Here is a 22,984-nt window from a genome sequence, read left to right as displayed (position 1 = left end):
GATCGCTCCTCGTGCTTTCAACTGGGCTGTTCAAATTTCAGTTCGCCTCCTGCGCCAAGAAGCAACAGGAACAACACCGACAGCGTTGTCCTGAAGAGACCCAGCAATGACCAAGTGGTGGTTCACAGTGGCGCTGGTGTCGACATTGGCCAGCGTCGCCATGGCTGCCTGCCCCAACAAGTGTTCCGGACACGGCAAGTGCGGCCTCAACGACTTGTGCGACTGCATGCAGAACTGGGTCGGCGGAGACTGCTCCGGTCGCCAATGCCCGTTCACTCGCGCGTGGCACGACACGGCCCAGCGAGACGATGATGGTCATTACTACGCCGAGTGTGGCAACCGCTGCACGTGTGACCGGACGACTGGGGAGTGCGCGTGCGACGCCGGCTTCGTCGGCAGCGGCTGCCGTCGCATGCAGTGCCCCAACGACTGCAGCGGCCACGGCACGTGCGAGTTCATCGAAGAGCTGGCGTCGGATTACCATCACCGGCGCATTGGCGGCGTGGCCGGCCGCAAAACACGCTCTGGGACCAGGAGAAGGTCATGGGCTGCGGAGCAGCCGCGTGGTCAAGGGCTGTTGCTTAACAACTGGGTCCGTGGAGCGGCGGATACCTCGCAGCAGGATAGCGTGACTTGCGTTTACAACCGGATCGTAACCTGCAGAGTTGCGGTGGAACGACCGCACAGCACACAGCTTGGTGCAGATAGTTGAGTAGGTGTTTCCAGCGTGTTTTCGATTCATGCCATACTTCCAGAGATACACGGCGTAGGGACCAAGCTGCTCAGCGTTTTTGTCGATGTCAGTCGCTGATAGCCATGGACTCGAGTTCATCAGAGTGCACCATGCAGTCCACTGCGCCCACCCACGTGAATACTGCTCCCTCGACGACTGTGCTAAGGCACCTGCTCGCAATAACGCCCCCAGAGACGCGAGAGATCGCGCAAGGCGGCTGGTATCTGCACCTGTGTCCAATCAGACGATAAGTTAGCAAACTCGGCCGCGAGCACCGGCGACTGCCATGGTAAAAGATAACACGTCCTAATAGACGTCCTAAGATGTCCTACTAAAAAATGCGGGATATTACTTGCAGTTTGCTCATAAACGGTACCAAAAATTAGGACAACACAGCTCGTTTTAGGACGAACGGGCTGGTTAGGAGCTGTCCTAATAGGACAGCCACGATTCACTTACCGAAATCTGTCCTAATAGGACAACAACAATTCACCTAAATGAGGATCTGTCCTATTAGGACACTTAGTCGAGTAATAACCGAGAGCTGTCCTACTAGGACACTTAACTGCCTAGAACTGGCAGTTGTCCAATTAGGACACTTTGTTGACTATAACTGGGAGCTGTCCTATTAGGACAAATGAAATGTTTTGCCAACTCGTTAGCAAGGGCTCTCGTTGAAGCAGGACTGCATTATCAGCGTCTGAACACCGTACTATCCTACTTAAAGTCCGCATAGCCAGCTGGGATGCCTGGCACTACTGGCGGAGCATGCTGCGGAGCCGTCTGGAGTCCCTTCTTGATGTCGTCAATGCGCTGGAGATAGCGGGCTGCTTCTTGCTTGGTGCCTTCAATGAAGGTAAGCAGGCTAGGGTGTGTACCCACTCGCGACGCGAAGTCACGATTGTACTTTTCCAGCGGATTGTTGGTGCGGTTAACGATGTCAACACCGCACCGCACCATTTCATGAACGTTCCAGGTCGTGACATCAAATCGCTGCGTCCAGGTCTTGAGGAAATAGTTCCAAAAAGTATTCCATTTTGTTTTCGCGCCGGTCTCGTCGACAATACTCCTCACGTACCTCACACCCTACAATGCAGCCATTTATCAGAATAGGTCAGACACAAAAAATTGGTCACCCCAAAACATAGTCCACACCTTTTCAGCGATTTGGTCCTCCGGGATAACTGTGAGAGTGTCGAGCTTTCCTGGACTGAGAGCGTCCTTGATTTGGTCTTCGGGTAGCCGCAGCTCAAGCATTTTCCGACGGAGGGCCTGTTTCCAGTGGAACAGGCACCCAACGAGGTTCGCAGTCGGAAATTGCTCCAGCACAGCGTTGATAAGGGCGGACTCATAGTCACACGTGACATGTTCAGGCTCCAGCTGGCGGTTGCTCAGGATCACGAGCTCGTTGAGAACCCGCCAGTACGTTTCTTGGGACTTGCCTTGCACCAGTACATAGCAAACAGGCACGTAGAGGTCGACAGAAGGCTCGAAAGCCATCACAATCAGACACTGACTGAACGGCTTAGGAACCACCGCAAATGTTCCGTCAATGAACAGCGTGATCTTCGGGTACCGTAGAATTCGAGCCAAGTCGGGATGGGCCAGTCCGATCAGACGTTGCATTCCGGTGCCCGCGGCGGTGGGGTGGACCACGCTGAACTGAAGAAAGGCCCTCGCATCCATGTCACTCACGCACCGAACAGCTTGGGTCAGAATGGCTTCAAAGACATCACCGCCAGAGCAATCCTTGCGCGTGACCTTGATGATAGAGACGGCCGGCTTCGCAGGGATGATCTTGAGTGCAATACCTTCTCCGCCGTAGCGAAGCTTGAGATCGTCGTACACCTCTTGCCGCAGGACCGCCGGTGGGGTTGACATCTTGGTGATGCTAGAGCGCTGGAGCTCCACTCTTATCTCCTTGCGCACGTCCACCACTTCTGGCTTGGACTCATCCTTACAGCTGTGCACACTCTTCTCGGCGACGACGGCTCCTCCTCGGACAATCAGTCTTGCCTTGCATCCCTCACGAAACTTCTTGCAGCTGTAGTAGATCGTGTTTGTTTCCGGGCATGTGCGCTTAACGCAGAATGAATACCCGCCGTGGTCCATGACAAGAAGGTTGGGCTCTCACACTTAGGCTGCAAAAAGTGAAATTGCTGGCAGCACTGCACTGTGGGGTCTGACATTCGACGAGTGGCTAGGATGAGCCCGTAATTACGCATAAATAACGTTGCGAACGCTCTAAATTACGCGTACCACACATTGTGGTCACCAATAAAACGCGTAATATTCATTAAACTAGGTTTTAGGACAGCTCGTAGGACGTAATTTATTATATTCTGTTACGAAGGATTATACGAGTTTTAGGACATCTCACGGTAATTTTCGAGATTTTTTTTAGGACAATTAGGACACTTTAGGAATCGTTTTAGGACGTGTTATCCGACACCACTGCCATATCCTGCTTCCTGCGTCCGCCATTTGGTTGTCCACCCCAGCGACGTGGGCAGCCGTAGTATAGAATCCATGCTGAACTTCACAAATACCCAATATACGGAGGAGCATTTGAGCGAACGGGTTGTGGCTCGTCTTGTGGTTGCTCCACGCCACTGCGGACGTGTTGTCGATCCAAAATTTTACGTGCTCTTCCTCATTGTCCGTAGGGTCTTTCCAGGTACAGCCCCAAACTAACGGCGCAAACACTGCGCTCATTAGCTCACGGACGTTGATGCAGAATGTGCTGTCGCCCTCTTCGTTGCACTGACAAATCAAGTCAATCTCGGCATCGGTGAACTGAACCTGGAGATATTGCTTGCGAAGCGGGAACAGGTGCAAAGGCCCTTGTCACTGGCGTCCATCTGGATGTGGTAGTTTGGTTCCTGACGACGCGTGAATCTAGACAACGGGACAGCGTTCAATTTACCGATTCGAATGACCATTTCAAACCACTGCAAATCTTCCTTTGCCTCGAACGATACCTCCACGGTTCCAAACCTTGGAGCAGCTCGAGCTAGTGCTGCAACGGGCTGGAAGAATGGTGTCGCAGCTCTGACGCACGTGACAACGTGTCGAAGACTGCCTAGTAGCTTTTGCAACTGGGTCCGGGTCGTTTTCGCCCGTGTTGCCATGTCGTGCACACGATAAAGCGCTTTTGAAATCTTCTCGGGGGGCATAGAGACTGTGTTGGAGTGCAGGTTCCAATCTAGACCGAGGGTGCGCCCTTCCTTAAACCAGCCCGTGAACGTTTTCTCGTTGCATGCATCAGGACCCAATACGGTGATCATAGCTGTTCGCAAGGCGAGTTGGGCTTCCGCCAGCCGAGAGCCTATATCAGGCTCGATCGCTGTGTGGTCATCACACCACGTCTTGGCATCGAAGTTGTTCTTTCCAGATGTAGGTTGTAGAGGCCATTCCGGTGCCGAGCAGGAGTAAAGGTGCGAAATAGCAGCACCAGCTACCCAGTATGACACTGGAGAGTTTGACCAGTCGAATGGACGGCACAGGTCGATGACCAGGATCCCAAGCTCGGGTATCGTGCCTGCAAACCGGCCGACGTTGTCAGCGGACACCGGGATGTTCCTGAACGCTCCATTCACGTCTCCAGTCATCATCTGCTGTAGTTTTGGGAAGACCTCGTCCACATCCAGAATGCGATTGGCCAATGCATCAGAGCCGTCATAACAAACGTCAATCTCATGATCCGGAACAGTGTTGTCATTGACCGAGGCGCCCGGGGGAAATGACAAATCGTGAATTAGACGAGCATCAACAGTGAGGTCCGCATCACCCTTCTGAACAGCCCCGAATGGACTGCATGTGACACCATGCAGTATCGACAGTAGCTCCAAATCGAGAATCAGATAGCGGTTCTCGTCCTGCCCTTTGCGGAGGCGTTTAACAACGATATTCAGGGCTCGTACAGCCGACCCATGATTTGCGGGTGGTGCGTCTTGTACTGCGAACCCCGATTTCCACCGGGGACATACCCCGTGCTGCACAATCTCGGCCCACTGAGTTTCGTAGCGGTAACTTTGCCATGCTGATAGGGATGTTGGCTCGATCAGCGATTTATTGGGGCGGGGGTCTTGCTCAGTCTCGCCTCGCAGCAGTCGAACAAATTCGGGCAGCTGCATACCAGAGCGCCGTATGAACTCACTGTAGACGGACTGTTTGTTTCGGTCGAGCAGGTACTTCGTGTGGCCCCTTTGCGTTGCTGTCGACGCCATTGGTTGTGGCGGTGATAAGGCTTGTCGTCTTAGCGCGCTAATCAGCTTAATCCAAGTAGTGTCAACGTGCAGCTCTGCTAACCGGCGGCGGGCGAGGCTGGTAGTATCGAACCTTCGTTGGCGCCGCCGAATAAAGTCAGTGGCCGGAAATGGTGCATCAGCCGACGAAGTCGAGAGGCTGCTGTTTGTCGCCTTCGCTTTCGCGCGACTCATTGCTTCAAGTGAGGGTGGGCCCCCCGGCTTGTACCGGCTGGGTGACCCCAGGGTGGACGGGCTCGGCGACATGGGTCGGGCGAGCGGCCCGAGTGTGGACGGGTTCGACGACATGAGTCGGCCGAACGGCCCGATGGTGGGCGGGCTCATCGACATGAGTCGATCGAGCGGCCCGGTGGTGTTTTGACACGGAAAGATAGACCTGAATGGTGGTTGAACAGCGTGTGGGTGTATATACCGTTGCCGATTAATTGACCCCGATGCACTCGGGGTGCGAGTAGGTCCTACGTTCCGTGCCCGACACCGTCACTGTATGTCTGCGGAAAGGCCTCCGTAATTCTTGGTAAGGAAGTCGCGTACAATTTCCGGCAGCGCTGCCGGCTTGAAATGGCAAAGATGCTTGATTACACAGTTGCCGTTCTTTCCCCGGCAGCCTTGGGCAGATAGAAATCTCAGGCAAATCTGCTGGTTGCGTTGTTTTGGAAGCGCCTGCCGAACTTCAAGCGGAATCGGAATGCGCTTGTCCGAGTTGCTGGTTCGTCTGCCTCGCGAGTGATGCTCTGACCGACCGGAGTTGGAGTGAGTTGACTTTACAGCGGCGATGACATCCTGACGCAGAATCATTTGATGCACCGGGATAAAGGAGTCGTGTGATGCGCAGAAATATGGCCTGATATCCGCGACAGCTTTCCAATTCTCATCCGTAATAGCTAGCCGAAACAATTCCAGCTGATCGTCGACCCAGGCTGCACTTTCGGTCAAAGCTTGTTGGGAAGCCATCAACTCGCTCACTCGCAACTCGCCGAGGAAGTCGGAGGCAGCTTTCAGCGTCTCGTGAACCACGGGCTTGTAGAGGAGTTGGGTAATGGCACACAGGACGTCGACACACCCAATCAGAGTAGTAAAATCAGCAGGAGGTTGCGCAGGAGGCAGGCTGTTATTTTTGGAAAAGTTGCTCATGTCGTAAACTCGAACACGCTTCCTCTTCTCCAGCTCTGTCACGCGGCCGAAATGTAAAATTGAAAGTCCTCTCGTACCGAAATCCCAACCAAATAGCGCACGCAGGACAGCAGGATGAAGAAAAAACCAAACTTTCGCCAATGAATTTGAACGAACTCCACAAACCGCTGCGCCGTCATTGACGCGTACTTACCGTCAACTAATCCCATGTGAATAGTCGTCTGCATGCCCGTCGCGTGAAATAGATTTTTATCGCCACTGCCATCTTCGCGTCGCGCTACCGTCCATGTAATACTGTGTCCGAGTGAATTGAGCCTGGCAAAGCTGTCCGCCCTTGTTCGTTTAGACACCGGCGCTTCGTTTCACGTTGCTGAGTCGAGCTCACACCACTGTGAGCGGTAGGAGGGTCGGCGGCATCGTCGTCAGGGTCACTCAAGCCATCGCTAAGCACGACCTCAGTGGCAGCAAGGGCTCTTGGTTCCTGCTGTGCGATCGGTTTGTCAAAGATGGTGTCACCAAAGATTGCCTCCGATGGGTGCGGCCGCCCACTGTCCTTGTAGTAGACGTAGTCGAGTATGTGCTGGACTGAGACCTCTGCGATGGCAAAATTCCCAATATCAAGCAGAGGGAGAATCTGTGCCTCGTCAAGTTCATCACTCCGGACCCCCTCCAGCAGCTGTGTAGCATCTCGGATCGCTGGTTGGTCGATCCCATTGAACTTGTTATACACTTTGTCGTGTATTTACCTCATCTCTCCGGCCATCACGAAGCACGTGCTTTGTCCGGCACACGGCTGTAACGCATAAACCTCGACTGCAACATCGTGAGTAGTGTCCGATACGAACTTCAACGAGGTCTCAGCACCACGGAAAGTTCACATCAAGCAGGCCATGTTGCAGCTCAGGTTCCCAGCTGTATCCGATCACTAAGCTGTAATCCCAGACCCGAGCTGTTCCGGGGCGGACCCGTGACGTGCAGATGACGCCACCCACAAACGTACCGACACAATTCTCGACTTCTGCGGCTGACACAACTCTTGGGGCCAGCTCTTCCTGGGGAAGCTCGACAGCTTGCGGGGGCTCCTCCGACCAGCGCCCACTCTGCACCAGTTTGACCTTCACCTTCGCTCCGCGTGCGAGGGTGCCGTCCACCTTGCCGTATGAGAAGCCCACGAGGTTGAAAACGCTCGGCCGAAGGTAAAAATAGCTTGGGGCTATTCGGGGCAAGACAGGATATCCGAGAAGTCGTCAGGCTTGGAGGTTTTAACTGCGGCGAGGAAATTCGCGAATGAGCAGGACTGGAGCCTGCTCGCTTCGGCGCCCCCCCCCCCCCCCCCGGTCTAACTATAGCCTAACTGCGACAGCGGGAAACACCGCCTTCGTCAGCCACTGCTCTAACCTATGTTACCTCTGTTGCTTCCGCAACCTACACCTCTGTTCGGCCTCGATCCGCTGGGCGATTCGATCGCCTACTCCGAACAGCGTCGCCGCCGTGGCCGCTTTGGTCAGCAGCGGGGCCTCATGCAGCCAGTAGTGGTAGAGCTGCCCCAGGCGGCGCATCATCGCCAAAGGGCGTTAAAACGCTAATGCCCCCCCCCCTCGATCCCGCCGGTACATTGCGCATTGGCCCTCGACAAAGACACGAGCTTCGCGTGCGAGCTGGTTTAGGTGAGTCTTCCGCCGCATGGATGGCAGCTCCTGACTCAAGACGGCATCCATTGAGCTTGATCACAGCATCGATCGATGTGAACTACGCCACTACTAAGTAGCCGGTAGGCGATCACGAGCACGCTATTTGTAGAGCTGGCTCAGATCCCCGCAGTCGTCGTTACAGGACCTCGTCCTCCTCCACATCGACGCCATGCTGCGTCTTGGTTGGTCGGTGCTGTGCCTGAACCGTCAATAGCCCGGCCTGGCGGGCTGGCCAGCACAGGATCACTCCCGTTTGGCCAGCAGTGCAACGGTTCTGGCGCTTGGGTCCTGCTGGAAGCGAAATGCGGCGCATCGGTGAGCTTTACCACTTCTGGCTGCACGAGGCCCCGCTGCTGACCAAGATGGTGACGGCCGCAACGCTCTTCGGCGCGGGGGATCGCATCGCGCAGCGGATCGAGGCCAACTCGTCTCCAAGCAGCAGCATCTTCGTTGCGGTATCGGGTGACAGTGATCTACAACGCTCAGAAGACGACGCCAAGTGGGTGAGTACCAGCACGGCCCGGACGCTGCGGTTAATGGTCTGGGGAGGGCTCTTCGCCGCGCCGATCATGCACACGTGGTTCCACCTGATCGAGCACGCGATCCCCGGCGCTGGCAAGCTCGTGGTGGCCAAGAAGGTGGCGGCCGACATGATGATCATCGCCCCTGGGACGTCGCTGGCCTTCTTCACCGTCACCAAGTGCGTGGAAGGCGAGCCGATACACGAGTCCTTCCAAATAGCCAAGGCCAAGCTGCCCCCGACGCTGCTTGCGGACTACATGCTGTGGCCGGCGGCGAATGCTGTCATCTTCGGTTTGGTGCTGCTGCACTACCGCACTCCGCTCACGCACTGCGTCAGCCTGGTGTGGTCGACATTCCTGTCTGGGATGGCCAGCCACGAACCTCCGAAGCTCACGACGCCATGGAGCACCGGCGCTCCAAAGCCTTCAGTGCCGTCGAGCGCACCACGCAAACCTTAGAGTTACAGAGATATTCCGAGTAAAGGTCTAATGAAAATCAATTGAGATTAAAGCCCTGCAACTCTATCCTGCAATGGCCTCTTCGGCCTCCTGAGTGTTTTGCAGCTTCTTGCTGGCCATGCCGGACAGGAACGTGGACCAGCCCAGGCTCACGCAATTGACGAACGGGGTGCGGTACTGGAAGGGCACGACGCTGAAGACCATGAGGTTGGCCAGCGGCCAGACCTTGTAGTTCATTATCATCGTCGGCTCCAGCTTGGCCTTGGCGATCTCGAACGCGTCGCTGAGGCGCTCGCCCTCCATGCTCTTGGTGACTGTGAAGAAGCCGAGCGCCATGGCGGGCGCCATGATGACTATGTCCGCCGCCACCTTCTGGACGATGGCGACCTTGGCCGTGCCCGGAATGGCGCGCTCGATGAGATGGAACCACGTGTGCATGATGGGGGCCGTGAACAGGCCGCCCCACACCATCATTCGCAGCGTCCGGGCCGTGCTGGGGCTCACGAGCGCATTGGTGGGCTCAGCCTCATGCTCGGAATTGGTGGCCGCGGGGTTGTCGGCCTCCAGACTCTGCGCAATGCGGTCTCCGAGGCCTGAGAGCGTGGCAGCCGTCAACACCTTGGTCAACAGCGGGGCTTCGTGCAGCCAGTAGTGGTAGAGCTGTCCAAGGCGACGCACCATCGCCAGACGTGAGGTTCAACGGAGACGTCAAGTCGACTATCCAGAAGTGACCTATTTTTGTTTAACAAGTTTCCAAAAATATTCAGATCAACCCATTTGTTTTGTCATAGCTCATTCATTGAACCATTTCTGCCCAGAAGTTTTACTCATTTGTCAGAATGGGACGGGTCATGCAGTGGCGGCTTCCTCCGAGTCCTCCACGCGCCGTACGAGGAAGAATTCCTTGAGCTTCGCGGCACTCGACACTTGTCCGTCGTCGTTGCTGGCCATCCGCGAGAGGAAGGCCGACCACCCGATGTTCACCACGTTAATGAACAAAATGCGGTACTGCAGCGGCACGAAGCCGAAAGTGCCCACGTGGACCAGCGGCCACACCGTCCAGTTCACGGCCAGCGTCGGCGGCAGCTTGGCCAATGCCGTTTCCATTGTGTCACGCAGCGGTTTGCCCTCGGAGCAGCCGGCGTACGTAAAGAACGCGAGCGACAGCGGCGGCGAGAAGATGAGCTGGTCCGCGGCGATCTTCTTGACGATGGAAGCGGCGCCCTTGCCCCGCACCGCGCGCTCCAGGAAGTTGTACCAGGCGTGGCCCACGGGGGCGAACAGGACGCCGCCCCACAGCATCATCCGCGCCGTTCGGTGCAGGCCATGACGGTCGACGGTGTCGGTGTCGGCATTGTCGGTGGCACTTTCCGACCGCTCGATGCGCTGGGCCACGCGGTCTCCGATGCCGAAGAGGACGGCCGACGTCACGCCCTTGGTCAGCAGCGGCGAGTCGCGCAGCCAGCGGTCGTACGAGATGCGGAAGCCCCGCATTCAGGTCGAGGCGAGGGCCAGCTGGCGAATTGAAGAATGCACTTCCAGCAGCCGCGAATAGTGCGACTGGCAATACAGTCGCGCAGCTTGAGAGCAGTTACGCAGCGAAGGTTAGTGCAGCACACCTGCAGCAGCTCAAGAGTCTGCACTGCAGACCCTTGGATCGACTCAATCATCGAGACTTTAACGCTGCGGGCATCATAGATCGCGTGAGGCTGAGCAACGATGAGTGGTTGAAGCGGGGCGTAAGAGTAGCCCTATTCGATAGCCGCAGCGCTTTGCTCGACGTTGAAGTGTCAGCTTCGACAAGTTCGACCTTGGCCCCGTCGACTGCGTCGGTCGAAGTCTAAATACTCCGTGAGAAGTGTGCTCTGAAATCTCATGGCATGCTCCGAAACTCATGGGCATGAAGCTCCTGCTCAACCAAGTGCGAGTGCAGGTATTTTTGTGCAATCTTGTCCGAGTCCTCGTGAGCCCAGAGCAGCACCTTCCGCTCTTATCGTACTCTTCATTCTTCATTTTGAACTGGTCAGGAGCAGAGCAGGAGTTTCGCTTGTCAAGGTCGGCTCACAACAATGAACCTCGGCAATATCTGCGCGATTGCGGTCCTGGTCCTCGGCTTCGTCGCAAGTCCGACAACGGCAACTCCTGGGGCTGCCGCAGACCGCCCAAACAGCAACGCAGCGTCCGGCTCAGGCCCCGCAGCTCACAACCTTCGAGGGGCGCGCGCGTTGGCGACAACTTCAGATGGAACGACAGTTTACACGGAGAATGGCGGTGACGCGTCGTCTACTTCGGCCTCCGCCTCTTCATCCGACGGCAGCGATGCGACTCGAGTTGCGGGGGCATTCGCGACAACTGCTGGCCTCGTCATCGCGATGAGCGCATACTTGCTCTAGGCGCGGGTGGCTAGCCACAGATTCCTTTAAACCATTCTAATACATTCAGAACTGCAACCATCCATCCACAACGTCGCTGCGCCCATATCGTTACGAGCGAGAATAGCGCTGCACAGGCCGTCTTACCCTTTGTTCCTACTCTGGTAACATAAGAACACTTTGAATGGGGGGCTTGTAACGTGGATAATTATTGTTTCCTGTCTGTCCTATAGATATCGGTCTCATCCCATTTTTCGCTGTGTTCATCCAAAACACCTTTCACACTTTGCATTCAGAAAGCCCAAACGCACAAGCTCCAAGTAAAATACATATGAAGGTGCTCCACAGAATTCCTTGCGTGGGAGCGTTGCTCGCTGTTGCGTTCATCTCGACGGCGGCATCGCTTGAAGACAGTCCGGAGCTCCAGTATGAAGAGATTCCAGACTACCGCCAAGTGTACGTCCCCGACTTCGACACGCAGGATGTTCCTGCAGCCACGAGCAACGGCACGGAGGAACTCTTCGGTCTTGGCTGCCTGTTTGGGAAGAAAATGTGGTGCAAGGGAGAACGCGTGTGTCTGGATCCGATCGGCCTGCTCGAGTGCGCCGTGGACGTCATCAGCCCCATCAAGCTGGACGACATCGTGAGCAACATGGAGAAGGCTGTGAAGGACTTCGCCAACGATCCCATCAGCACGATAATCGACTTTGCCGAGGAGAGCATCAACGACGCCATCCACGACGTCATGAACTGCTACACGGGTCTGGCCAAGAAGCAGCCCACGTGCAAGCAGATGAGCACCTTCCAGTCGTGCATTAACGCGGGGCTTGACGTACTCTCGGTGGTCACTCCTGCTGCTAAGGGCGTCACTCTCGCCAGAGTGAACAAATTCAAGAAAGGGGTCACTCGAATCCAGAAGGTGGCGGACAGCACCATCACGCAGTGTGCGCTGGGCTGTCCGGGGAAAGTCTGCTCGCCTCCTGAAGGCACGCGGACCTACACCCCTCCTGCGGGCTGTGTGTGTCGCCAGCTCGAGTTTGAACTTGACGGTCACAGCGGAACGACCCCCGCAGTTTGCTCGGAGAGCATTCTCACAACGGATGCAGCGGTCAAAGTTCAGTTCAAGTACGTCGGCTGCTACGTGGGTATCGACGGAAATTCCGGCGGGTACGCGGGCTGTGGAGCGGCGGTGGCTTCGAGCGTGTTTTCGAACGGCGGCATGTTTGTGCGCTGCAACGACCAGTACGGAGAAGTAGGAAAGCTTGGATAGATACCGTTTAGGCTTTCGCTCATAAACCGCGATCATTGCCAATTTAATAAAACATTCGAAGAGGTACTTTTCAAGAACCGTCCATTGTCTCGACCACGGCGCAAGTTTTTTACGTGCGCCTAGACCTTGCGTTGAATACTTGACACAGTCCTAGCTAGCTGTTTTAGTCGGAGATTATGGAAACCTCGTAATGTAAAGCCCCCGCAGCTTTGTCATTTCGACGACCAACGCACCATATCTAAAGAAGTTGCGGACCAAGACATTTTTTTTTGCCGATAACGGTGATCGCGGTCAGATCGTGCCTTCATACCGAGTCAGATCACTCTTACCACTCCATCAGCTCCGTCCTGAGACGTAGCGATTCTCACTCAACGCATTCAGTTTGACCTGAGCAGCATAAGAGCGCATAAGAGTCCCATAAAGCTCAATGAGCTCGTGCTAGACTTGTCGAAGGTATTTTGGTAGGAGCGCGGGCTCTGGTAATAGCTGCTTGGCAAGATGAAAAAGCATTCCATTCTCGTCTGGACATCATTTCAAGATTCGCATCTCGACAACAAGATGAAAATCATTCCTGCTCTCGTTATTCTGACATTGAACGCAGGGGTCGTGAGGGCGGGCTACTCAGCCCAACGTTTGTACTCGACTACCGATTGCACTTCGAAGCCTGCGGGGATATTCTACACTCTTGTAGATTCCTGCACCGACGTTGAAAGCTGTACCCCCTCAGCGGACGGTGTAACAAGTTCTGACACTGGTTGCGCCACGGATCTGGCTGCCGACTCCAAGTCGACCTTCGGAAGTCACAGCTACCTGATGGTTGTCGCGTACGACGAAGACGATGAGGACGAGGAGATCCAGTGCGCTACCATAGCGTCCGCCATCACCGTTCAAGCCACGGGGGCGTGCCAACTGCTCTCCCTCGGCAAGATCCAAAGCGCGATCGCGTCCGTGAACTTGGACGGGTCCGGTTCATTGTCGCTGTACACGGACGACTCGTGCAAAGCTTCCATTCAATCGTACAGCGTCGCCGGCGAGAGCGTCAACAACGATGTCTGCGTGAACGGCAACAAGTTCTACTCGAGCGTCACCCCACCGCTCACGTTCGCCGTGCAAGGATTCTACCAAGACGAGAGCTGCTCAGCAACGCCCAAAACTTTCGTCAGCTCTCCCAATGAAACGTGTTCAGTGGTTACGTGCGCCACTGACAACGACCTCAACGCGTACTCGACCACTCAATGCACGACCAACTCGACCGCGTTCATGAAGACGGCTTACGGGTCGAGCAGCTACCTCCTGGTAGTCAACTACGACGCCGACACCGACTGCGAGACTGTGACGTCAGCCAAAGGATACCTGGCTGATGGTCAATGCCAGGTCGTCAAGGACGGAAGCACACTTAGCGCCAGAGCTCTTCTCAACTCGGATGGGTCTGCAACTTTGAAGCTTTACACGGATGCGGGGTGCACGCAAGGTGAAGAATTCAAAACCATCCCGACTTCGAGTATCAATACCGACGTGTGCGCCAGTGATACCAAGTACCTATCGAGTGCAACGCAAGCGAAAATGTTCGTCACCCAAGACTACCACAGAGACACCGAGTGCTCTTCGCTCACGACGGCACTCGTCAGTGTACCGTCGGATTCGTGCACCGAGTCGGACGTCTGCAACACGGCTAACAACTTGACCGCCTCGATGCAAATGCACTGCACGACTGACCCGGTTGCCTACGCTGGCCTGACGTTCGGCAACAATGGCTACTTGATGTTCGTGGGCTACGTGGAAAACACCAACTGCGAGGTCATCGACTGGGTCTTCGCGCACCTGGCGGACGGCGCGTGCCAGATCGTCAGTCTCGAGAAGGCGGCGAGCGCGAAGGCCTACCTCAACTCGGACGGGTCCGCCACGTTGATTTACTACAATGACACGGACTGCACGACTGGGGAGCAGACTCAGCAGATCCCGGACCTGGCGTTGAACAACGATTCATGCACGTCGACGGTCAAGTACGTGGCAGGGTACGCGACTTCCAACGGATCGCTGGTCTACACCCCAACGGACAACACGCCCATAGCTACAAGTGCCGCGACCTCCCTTCAGTCCTTGGCCATTGTAAAGCTGGTCATGGCACTTGGTTTCATCAGCACACTAGCATTCATTTAACTTAGATGAAAAACTTCCTGAGATAAAAGGTAAGCTTAAGTGGTTAAGATCCACAAGTTCGCAAAGATGTCCAAGTTTCCAAGCCGACAGAATGGTTCATTCCTTATTCGGACGAATCCCGTAAGCATGGTTCTTGCCAGCTCAGTCGTTCTACTTGTGTGTCGACATCGCCTAGGAGGCGCTCTAGCTCATGTCGAACGGCGTATTGGCGACTTCACATTTTTCGGAATTAGATCCAAACGTGCTGAGTGCGGCTTGTAAAGAGGGTGCTTCGGAGCGATGAACCGAGCGCTTTCGCGTGGCCACCTTGACGTAGCGAAGTGGATCCATGAGGTCGAAACGCAACAGCATTCGAATGGTAGTGTTTCCGAGCAATGTAGCTGAAGCGGCGGCAGGTGGGCACCTCGAAATGCTTCACTGGTTGCATTCGAAAGGGCTGCTAGCTCGTGTGCAGTTTACTGTAGGTGGTGCAGCTCGAAATGGACATCTCGGGGTTGTGCGGTGGTGTCTAGAGAACAAACTAGGAGCACGCTCAACGAATTCCATGTATATCGCACTTGCATGGGATGAGCTTAATATCCTGGACTGGCTAATGAAGTTCGGCCTCAAGCTGTGCTCTACTGCTCCCATCCGCCCAGCCGTCAGTGTAGGGGACTTGAATTTGGTCAAGTGGTTTCACTGAAATGGATACGAAATCTGCGAGCCTGAGCTGGCAATTAGGAATGGATATCTAACCGTGGCCTACTGGTTGTCAGAGCACGGTTACACGATGGATTTGTCGAAAATGCTTCTGATGGCAGCCGAGAGCACGTACGTCGACGGAACGTACGCTATGCGTATACCAATAATACGCCGGCTGATCGAGAAGGGGGTCCCGTTGGAGCTGTCTGTTGCCAAGAAAATTTTGTTATCACCCTGTCATGTGGAAATAACACGGTGGCTCCAGGAAAGCGATCGCGCGCAGTTGGTACTCGACACAATGAAGAACGGCAATGAACGCTTTGTGTGGTGGTGGTTGGTACACACGAACATTGAGGAGGAGGCCTTGAAGATAAAAAATTCGCGTTGCTATCCGAGAGACGACACGTCGCATGCGCAAATGGTTGAAGGCAACAATTTATGACTCCGATATTTGTTGTTGGTGCCTTTCCGAAAAGAGAACGGCGAGTGGCGGCGGTAATGCGTCGAAGGAACTCCTACCACCTGCAAAACGAGCCCGTGCGGATCTGATGTCGATGTAGCTGCTTGGTGAGCATCCGGTTCGAGTAGAATTAATCGTGCCAATGTGAATGGTAGCCGCTTTCATCATGTCGTTCGTCGATTTGTCATTGCCAGTGTCATTAAATAGTAACAAGCCATCAACTTTTGGTTAACCAACACATTCATTATATTTTCTTCCTCTTCGCAGCGAAGGTTGTCGCTTCATGTACTTTTCAGGTAAAAATAATAATTCAAGTAGTTACCAACAACAAGCATTTTTTTTCGGTTCGACACCAAGATTGACGAAATCGATAGATGTGAAGATAAAGATTCGGGGTACCCTGACTGGTGGTCCGGGGGGTTCGCAGTTCTCAGGAGCGATAGGATACCGATTCGACAACACGGACACACTCAAACAAACAGCAACTGAGACTGCTTGACACGTCACTACTGTAGGCCCCAGCAAAGGCTGAGATAAGAGGATTTTAAATTACGTGTGCTTCGAAGTATGTTTTACTGTTTGAGTTAGGAAGTACTTCTTTACGATCCGCCGGCATCTCCTGCGGCTGCGAAGCAGCCGCAGCATTTTCCCGAACGCACTTCAAAACATACATCACTGTGAAAATTAAATTAATAAAACAAACAATTCGTCACTGCCACCTAAAGGCACAACCAATGTTCGCTGCCTTGGGCTCGAGACGTCGCTGGCAATGATAAGGGAATGTTGTGCTCGGAATCCGGGCATCTTGAGCACGAGCACTATATGCAGAGGCTCGCTGACACGGCAACGCATTGCTTTCGCAATGAAGGTGCCAGTTGAAGTGGGGATGTCGCGCGAAAGTCGCGAGAATGTCGTGACGATCCACACGCCTGGGCCGCCTAACGACAGTTCTTCGAACAGCGAATTCGAACTTTAGGCTTTAAAAAAACGGATGGACCGGTGCTAGGGAGGTGCATGAGCGATGCTAACAACTTTGCTGCATCGTTTGGCCAAGAAGAGGCATCAACTGAACAGTTTAGTCTGAGTGTACAACAGTTTAGACCGCCATTGAGCGAGGATCTTTTGTGTGCCGTGGCATAGCTAAACGCAGCCTGCACGGCGTTGTACTAGATGATAGCGAGCGAAGTCGAGCTCGCTGAAGGCATTAGTGATCCTGTGCCATTCAAAAAAAAATATGATTGCTGGTCTAGACGACCAATTTTTTTCTCAACGCTCACTTGAAAAAGCTTCTGGGTAAGACCTCACACACCATCTTTACCTTTTCTAAAAAGTACAGATTATTTACTGGAAGGTCACGAAAAGCCGCCTTTTGGTATGCTAGATCAAAAGTCTTTAAATCCGTTAGGTCCTTTTACATTGGGATAAATACTTCGTCGGATAGCGCTGGGTGTGCTCTAAATGGTACGCAATTGCACCTGGGAGGAAGAGCATTAATAAAAGCAGAGCATGCTATGAAGTGCAACCACTTGACTAAAAATGCTGCGATCGGGTCGATTCTAAAAATAGCGCATTCAAACAACTGAGCTTGAGTATCGAAAATGGACAGCTAAGGGGTAGTCTCAGGGGTTGGAGGATAAGAATGCTAATGATGCCTAAACTAGCAGCAACCAGAGCGTGAAAACGTGCCAGGGAATGTTTTTAGATGCTTCTGAGGGCACCATCAAAGCATGGGGTGGCTTGGGTCATTTGCGGATTTAATTTTTTATGAAACCAGCATAATTTGAAGTGACCTTCCAGTAAATAATCTGTTACTTTAAAAAGTAACCTAAAATTATACAGGCGTTAAGCGAACCCTGAGACAACAGAATTATCAGTACTTATATGTGGTGCCAACATTGCATTGAAGAGCGTCTATCGATTCGGCTCGAATATAATGAAACGCTTACATTTTAGAGGCTCTTCGGGCCGGAGGCACGACTTTGTATCGTAGCTTTTTTTGTTTCCCACAAGTATCACAGCTACCACAAGTATAAAAGATAGCGTAATAAGTATCACAGATACTTGTCGAGGAAGAACGCATTTCCGCCTTGGAGCGATTGCTAAAAAAATCAAATTCAAGTAAGAATGAAGTCAAGGATCGGGGAAGCCTTTTGTTTGATTGCAATGATTCTAATAAGTGTAGGGTAACACAACGCTGGACTCAATCTTAAAACACTTCGCTCGCTCAGAGCCGCTCTTTTGGGTGCTACTTAATTGCGAGTACACTTCACTGACTTCCGAGTAATTTCGCACAAGTCTTATTTGTGACTTAGGAAAGACGCCACAGAAAGCCATGCCACCCTGAACGAGACCAAAATAAGGCACGCTATGAATGCATCTGGGGAAGTAGCGCATCGAATCACTTGTGCGGATGCGAGCAAGCAAATAGAGAATTTAAGCGTTATCTAGCAGAAAACAAAAGAAAAAAATCTTCTTGTCGGCTTGTAGCACGTTATTTACGTTCCTGAATGACATCCCAACAAGCAACGCCTTTGGAGAGGAGTCAGTAGTAGCAAGTTGATGCAGTGCTCGCGTTCAAATGAAGTTTATGTACTCGAAAGTCCGAGTACATTACTCGTTACTCGAAAATCCTTGAAATGTACTCGAAAGTAAGGACAACCCCGCTCTTTTGATGATAGAGCGACGGGTTTTTCATGTAGGTCTCGTAACGGAGTCCCATTTTGAATGCCCGGTTGTCCGAGAAACCCTTCGCCATGTACGCCACAGTGACGTCATACGGGTCCTTATCCTTTGCTAGGAAGGCTGCAAAATCGTCGGCATAAAGCTTAATCTTTTTTCGTTTGCTTCTCAGCCTTCCGTGCCAGATTTGCAGTCGTACCCGGAAAACGCGCCAGTAAAGCCGTCCAGGCGCCTCTCTCTTCCTCGTCTTCGCCATAGGCAGCTCGCAGAAGCCTTCCACCAGTGACAACGCTCTTGACTCCACCAGCAAACTGACTCACGCCCTGTGCCTGGAAAATCTTGGTCTGGCTCAGGTCCGAGGCCGCATGACCAGTGGCGAAGAGTCCAGCTGCGGCTACGACGAGTAGCGTGGTGGAGAATCGCATGTTGAATCTTCTTTGACGTCTAGGGAGAACTGCTGGCTGGGAGGAGAAATGAAGAATGGCACACTGGGGACAATGAGTGGGTGTGAGTACCGTACCATATATCTGGCGTTGCCCAACACCCAGCTATTCCGTAATCGACAACCAGAAACGTCTACACGATCGCGTACATGCATTCGGTAGGGACATATCGCCTGGTTGACAATAGACAATTCACAATGATTCCGCATCTTAGCGGTCAGTTTCGACACACTCGGTTCAAGGGGGGGAAATTTCGCGATTAACATTTTAATGTTAATAAGCTTCGTCGGCACTTTAAAAGGTGCCGACGAAGCCACAGGTTAGATACTACGTAGTAGTAAGAGCAACACTCAATTTTGTGAGTTTGTAGTTCGAACTTGTAGTGTACATACCCTAAGGCGGTTGGATGTTTCGTGCAAACCTTTCCGTAAACTACTGGCTCAGTCTTTTTACGGAGATCGACCATCGCAAGATCTAGGGATTTGAAGATATTAATAATATCTTTTGCATATATATAATATATGCAAATATATTTTAATATATTTCTGGGATAGCAGTGACCCTGTAGTGAATTCCCGGTCCAGCTTGGTGTCACCGCAGCATAACCCAAGCTACGATCGCCCAAGTGCGTCAGCAGCACCGATTGATGACAATGGATGATCTCTTCGAATGATTACTCTCGACGCTGAGGTGTCTTACGGCGTAAACAGGTCGAGCGGTTGCGTGGCTCGCTGGACTGAAGTGTCCAGTCGAGCTACTGGAGGATTTAGTAGGCTCAAGTGCAAGTTTATTCTGTATGTCCACTTCTTCGAGCAGCAGCTGCCTTCTAGAAGCTTCTAGAAGCTGCTTCTCTCGTTTGGAGACTGGTGAGGCCACGGGCTGGTTAACATCAGACCCAGTGCCTCACCCCCTTCACTTTCGATTCTTTCTAGCAATACACAAAGCCCTACTTCCGTGCGGGTTGGCCCCCGCATCGTTGTGTGTTGTGTTGCTTGGAACCCGGGAAATACTACAAAGAATTCTTTAGTAGGACACCACTGCCCGAGCGCAGCCCGCCACAGATAGACTGCGCCGCTCAGTGACGTCGAAAGCCTACTACAACCCCCTCTTCAAGGGCAGAGACCCAAGTCCCTGAGCATCCGGACGGCCAGCAGCTGAAGATGACGCGCTCGACGGAAAGCGACGGGCTGACCGGTTCTGTGCCACTCTTCGTCCCTATCCTGCCGCCGAAGATCACGTCGATCTCCCACGAGGCGTTGGTGAAGTGGCAGCGCGATCGGCGCTACTACGAGACCAAGCTGTGCTCCCGCTGCCGTATCTCGGGCGAAGACTACGACATCGTCGCCGAGTCAATCAAGCAGGCATTCGACGAGGATCTACTGGAGGTTTTCTGCGAGCTCCAGCTGGACACGACCCCCGCCGCTGTAACCGACACCATTCTCCTGGCAGAGATTGAGCGCATTGTCGACAGTGTCAAGAACGACGCGCTGCCGGATATCAAGGAGCTGTTCAAGCGCGAGCTGCGCATGAACATGCGCGAGAGCGACGTGACCGCCCGAGTGCTGGACTACTTTATCCTGTTCAACAAGATCACCAAAGAGAACGGGCTGACGGCGTGCTTCAGCCACGTCAACGGCGTATGCGAGACGTGCAAGCGACTCGTGTCGCAGCTCAAGCCAGAGGCGCTGAAGAACGAGGTGAAGCAGTGCATCCGCTTCACGCACGTCCCAGCTGCCACGGACCCGAAGCTGCTGTTCAAGCAGGTCGTCGAGAAGGCGAACGAGCACGAGCGGCAGTTCATCCGCCTCAAGCAGCAGAAGCGAGAACCCGCGGAACGAGACCAAGCCAAGTCGGAGAAAACCCAGCCAGCCAAGCCGAAGAAAGACTGGAACAACAAACCGCCCGCAAAGTAAACTGTGGCTGTTAGTGCTGAAGCGAGATCTAATTGGAGGCCCGCACACTCCGACAATAGCCAAAAACCGTCCGGTCCTGCTAAGCCATCGACGACCAAAGAGCCGCCGCCAGGCCCGTGCCCGAAGTGCAAGGCAATGCATTGGGTCCGCGAGTGCACGGTGGCGATGGAAGAGGGGAAGGTCGAGCTGATCATGACACTGCGCAAGAACAAGAAGGCGAAGTTAAAGCGCCTCGGAGAATTGCTGCCAAGTGGGGGCCACACGGTGATGCTCAACGGTGTGCTGGAAGTACCGTACTGCCCTGACGGTGGGTCGGACTTTACAGTCATTGGGCGGTCCCACTGGGAGCAATTGCGTGCTCACGATCCAAATATCACAGTCGAAGAACTTGCTGTCCCCGTGGAGAACCAGACGTTTGGCTCCACGGTGGTGACGGCCCGCAAGCTGCACGTAATGATCCACACAGCAGTCGGCCCTGTTGAACCTATGGGCATGATCGACGTGTTGGTGGTGGATGTCGACGATGGTGAGTTTATCGTTGGAAATGACCTCCTACTATCGCTCGGCATTGATGTTGATCACCAGCTGGAGCAGCTGGCCTCGCGTGATGAAGATGAACTAAGTGGAGATCCGATCAATTTGGAGGCAGATGAAATGCCTGTTGGCGCCGATGGGTCCCCGCCAAGTGATGATGATGACATTTTTGCTGCAGTGGAACGATTGATTGACCGCGCCGTGGAGAACGGATTTCCGCTGGAGCATGTGGAGCAGCTGCGCACGATCGTGCACGCGTACGATGTGTGGCGCCTCGAGTTGCGTGCTGACCCACTGGCAAACGTGCCGCCCCTTGAAGTGCGTCTGCAGAGCGGGGCTCGTCCAGCTAAGTGTAAGCCCCGCAAGTACCCGCCGCACATCCGGAAGTTCCTGCAAGAATTTAACGATCGTCTTGTGGCTCTAGGACTAACCCCAAGAGCCGCTGGTCAAGCCCCGTTTTGCCAGTCAAGAAATCGGCCGACCTCATGGACCTCCGCCAGACTACCGACTACGGAGCAGTCAACTCGCTCACGGGCGTCATGGCGTCAGTGATGCCTATTCTTTCGTTAGTTCTGGAAAACGCCCGAGGAATGAAGCACTTTGGCCTTTTTGATTTCCTAAAGGGTTTCTGGCAGTTGCCGTTTGCAGAGCTCTGCCAAGAGTTTTTCTCCTATATGACTGACATGAAGGTTTTCACGCCGCGTCGAGTGCCGCAAGGAAGCAGTGACGCTGCCATTCACTTCCAGAAGACAATGGAGGAGTGTTTATCAACCTTACTCTACGAGCACCTTCTGATCTGGATTGACGACCTGCTATTGTACGCTGCGGACATCGAGTCCTACTTGATTAAGCTGGCGGAGCTGTTCTCACTGCTCAACCAGTTTGGCCTCAAGCTGAGTGCTAAGAAATGCAGTTTGTACCAGACCAAGGTGAAGTGGTGTGGTCGCGTAATTGATCACCAAGGTGTGCGGCATGATACCGAGCGCATTGATACTCTGCGAGCACTCCCGTACCCGCGTACTGCTGCGGAGCTGCAGCAGTTTGTTTGCGCCATCAATTGGATGCGCGAGAGTATCGTCGATTTCGCGCGCCAAGTCGCACCCCTGCAGCGCCGATTGGATGCAGTACTTGCCGACACTAAACGAACAAGACGTGCTGCCGCAGGTATTGAGATCGATTTGACTGAAGAAGAGCGCCGGGTGTATGATCACGTGAAGGAGCTGCTTGCAACGTCCGCCACGCTCGACTTCCCTGATGACAACGCGACCACGTGTCTGTTTTCAGACGCATCGGACGTCGGTTGGTCGTTGATCGTGACCCAAGTTGCGGAGTTTGACTCTTCCAAGCCTGCCACGGAACGGCAACACCGCTTGATCCACTGCATGAGCGAGACGTTCACGGGCAGCCAACTGAACTGGTCAATTATCGAGAAGGAAGCACTACCAATAGTCATTGCGTGCGAGAAGCTGGACTACTTGCTTCTCCACCCAAAACCCTTCAGGATGTACTGCGATCATAGGAACCTGATTCACGTCTTCGCCCCACACGAAAGCGTGAAAAAGCATATCAAGGGCAAGCTTCTAAGATGGGCGATGAAGCTGATGAACTTTTGATACGTCGTAGAGCATGTGCCTGGACCAGCTAATGTGTGGGCAGACATGATTTC

At 53.7% G+C, this 22,984-nt stretch overlaps 15 protein-coding genes across 15 annotated transcripts; 8 read left to right on the top strand and 7 right to left on the bottom strand.

The window, feature by feature from the left end:
- Window positions 1-139: 139 nt before the first annotated feature.
- On the top strand, window positions 140-478 carry PHYSODRAFT_383975 (hypothetical protein; the record flags this gene model as incomplete). The annotated part of the gene is made up of 1 exon (XM_009525238.1): window positions 140-478. A coding segment is annotated over one exon (339 nt), but the record flags the coding sequence as incomplete, so codon positions are not given.
- Window positions 479-541: 63 nt separating this feature from the next.
- Window positions 542-742, bottom strand: PHYSODRAFT_493196 (hypothetical protein; the record flags this gene model as incomplete). Its single annotated transcript, XM_009525237.1, has 1 exon — window positions 542-742. The coding sequence occupies one exon, from the start codon at window positions 740-742 to the stop codon at window positions 542-544; it is 201 nt and encodes a 66-aa protein (XP_009523532.1).
- A 708-nt stretch (window positions 743-1,450) lies between these two features.
- Window positions 1,451-2,233, bottom strand: PHYSODRAFT_495925 (hypothetical protein; the record flags this gene model as incomplete). The annotated part of the gene is made up of 2 exons (XM_009525236.1): window positions 1,451-1,819; window positions 1,889-2,233. The coding sequence occupies 2 exons, from the start codon at window positions 2,231-2,233 to the stop codon at window positions 1,451-1,453; spliced, it is 714 nt and encodes a 237-aa protein (XP_009523531.1).
- Window positions 2,234-3,504: 1,271 nt separating this feature from the next.
- Window positions 3,505-5,175, bottom strand: PHYSODRAFT_489139 (hypothetical protein; the record flags this gene model as incomplete). Its single annotated transcript, XM_009525235.1, has 1 exon — window positions 3,505-5,175. One exon carries the CDS (start codon window positions 5,173-5,175, stop codon window positions 3,505-3,507), a length of 1,671 nt encoding a protein of 556 aa, XP_009523530.1.
- Window positions 5,176-5,484: 309 nt separating this feature from the next.
- Window positions 5,485-5,685, bottom strand: PHYSODRAFT_457169 (hypothetical protein; the record flags this gene model as incomplete). The annotated part of the gene is made up of 1 exon (XM_009525234.1): window positions 5,485-5,685. A coding segment is annotated over one exon (201 nt), but the record flags the coding sequence as incomplete, so codon positions are not given.
- A 2,443-nt stretch (window positions 5,686-8,128) lies between these two features.
- On the top strand, window positions 8,129-8,806 carry PHYSODRAFT_328882 (hypothetical protein; the record flags this gene model as incomplete). Its single annotated transcript, XM_009525233.1, has 1 exon — window positions 8,129-8,806. One exon carries the CDS (start codon window positions 8,129-8,131, stop codon window positions 8,804-8,806), a length of 678 nt encoding a protein of 225 aa, XP_009523528.1.
- Window positions 8,807-8,869: 63 nt separating this feature from the next.
- On the bottom strand, window positions 8,870-9,487 carry PHYSODRAFT_259603 (hypothetical protein; the record flags this gene model as incomplete). The annotated part of the gene is made up of 1 exon (XM_009525232.1): window positions 8,870-9,487. One exon carries the CDS (start codon window positions 9,485-9,487, stop codon window positions 8,870-8,872), a length of 618 nt encoding a protein of 205 aa, XP_009523527.1.
- A 168-nt stretch (window positions 9,488-9,655) lies between these two features.
- Window positions 9,656-10,300, bottom strand: PHYSODRAFT_359986 (hypothetical protein; the record flags this gene model as incomplete). Its single annotated transcript, XM_009525231.1, has 1 exon — window positions 9,656-10,300. One exon carries the CDS (start codon window positions 10,298-10,300, stop codon window positions 9,656-9,658), a length of 645 nt encoding a protein of 214 aa, XP_009523526.1.
- Window positions 10,301-10,875: 575 nt separating this feature from the next.
- On the top strand, window positions 10,876-11,199 carry PHYSODRAFT_259375 (hypothetical protein; the record flags this gene model as incomplete). The annotated part of the gene is made up of 1 exon (XM_009525230.1): window positions 10,876-11,199. One exon carries the CDS (start codon window positions 10,876-10,878, stop codon window positions 11,197-11,199), a length of 324 nt encoding a protein of 107 aa, XP_009523525.1.
- A 310-nt stretch (window positions 11,200-11,509) lies between these two features.
- Window positions 11,510-12,448, top strand: PHYSODRAFT_259630 (hypothetical protein; the record flags this gene model as incomplete). The annotated part of the gene is made up of 1 exon (XM_009525229.1): window positions 11,510-12,448. The coding sequence occupies one exon, from the start codon at window positions 11,510-11,512 to the stop codon at window positions 12,446-12,448; it is 939 nt and encodes a 312-aa protein (XP_009523524.1).
- A 558-nt stretch (window positions 12,449-13,006) lies between these two features.
- PHYSODRAFT_259595 (hypothetical protein) lies at window positions 13,007-14,608 on the top strand (the record flags this gene model as incomplete). The annotated part of the gene is made up of 1 exon (XM_009525228.1): window positions 13,007-14,608. The coding sequence occupies one exon, from the start codon at window positions 13,007-13,009 to the stop codon at window positions 14,606-14,608; it is 1,602 nt and encodes a 533-aa protein (XP_009523523.1).
- Window positions 14,609-14,884: 276 nt separating this feature from the next.
- On the top strand, window positions 14,885-15,290 carry PHYSODRAFT_492039 (hypothetical protein; the record flags this gene model as incomplete). The annotated part of the gene is given in 2 exon segments (XM_009525227.1): window positions 14,885-14,969; window positions 14,989-15,290. Coding segments are annotated over 2 exon segments (387 nt in total), but the record flags the coding sequence as incomplete, so codon positions are not given.
- Window positions 15,291-18,574: 3,284 nt separating this feature from the next.
- On the bottom strand, window positions 18,575-18,853 carry Avh1b-13 (avirulence protein 1b; the record flags this gene model as incomplete). Its single annotated transcript, XM_009525226.1, has 1 exon — window positions 18,575-18,853. The coding sequence occupies one exon, from the start codon at window positions 18,851-18,853 to the stop codon at window positions 18,575-18,577; it is 279 nt and encodes a 92-aa protein (XP_009523521.1).
- Window positions 18,854-20,031: 1,178 nt separating this feature from the next.
- On the top strand, window positions 20,032-20,784 carry PHYSODRAFT_492560 (hypothetical protein; the record flags this gene model as incomplete). The annotated part of the gene is made up of 1 exon (XM_009525225.1): window positions 20,032-20,784. The coding sequence occupies one exon, from the start codon at window positions 20,032-20,034 to the stop codon at window positions 20,782-20,784; it is 753 nt and encodes a 250-aa protein (XP_009523520.1).
- Window positions 20,785-20,883: 99 nt separating this feature from the next.
- On the top strand, window positions 20,884-21,351 carry PHYSODRAFT_417957 (hypothetical protein; the record flags this gene model as incomplete). Its single annotated transcript, XM_009525224.1, has 1 exon — window positions 20,884-21,351. A coding segment is annotated over one exon (468 nt), but the record flags the coding sequence as incomplete, so codon positions are not given.
- Window positions 21,352-22,984: the final 1,633 nt, after the last annotated feature.

The sequence above is a fragment of the Phytophthora sojae genome (assembly GCF_000149755.1).
Source record: "Phytophthora sojae unplaced genomic scaffold PHYSOscaffold_3, whole genome shotgun sequence".
Taxonomy (NCBI): domain Eukaryota; phylum Oomycota; class Peronosporomycetes; order Peronosporales; family Peronosporaceae; genus Phytophthora; species Phytophthora sojae.
The sequence above is the reverse complement of the archived record's forward strand: the minus strand, read 5'-3'. Positions and strand labels throughout refer to the sequence as shown.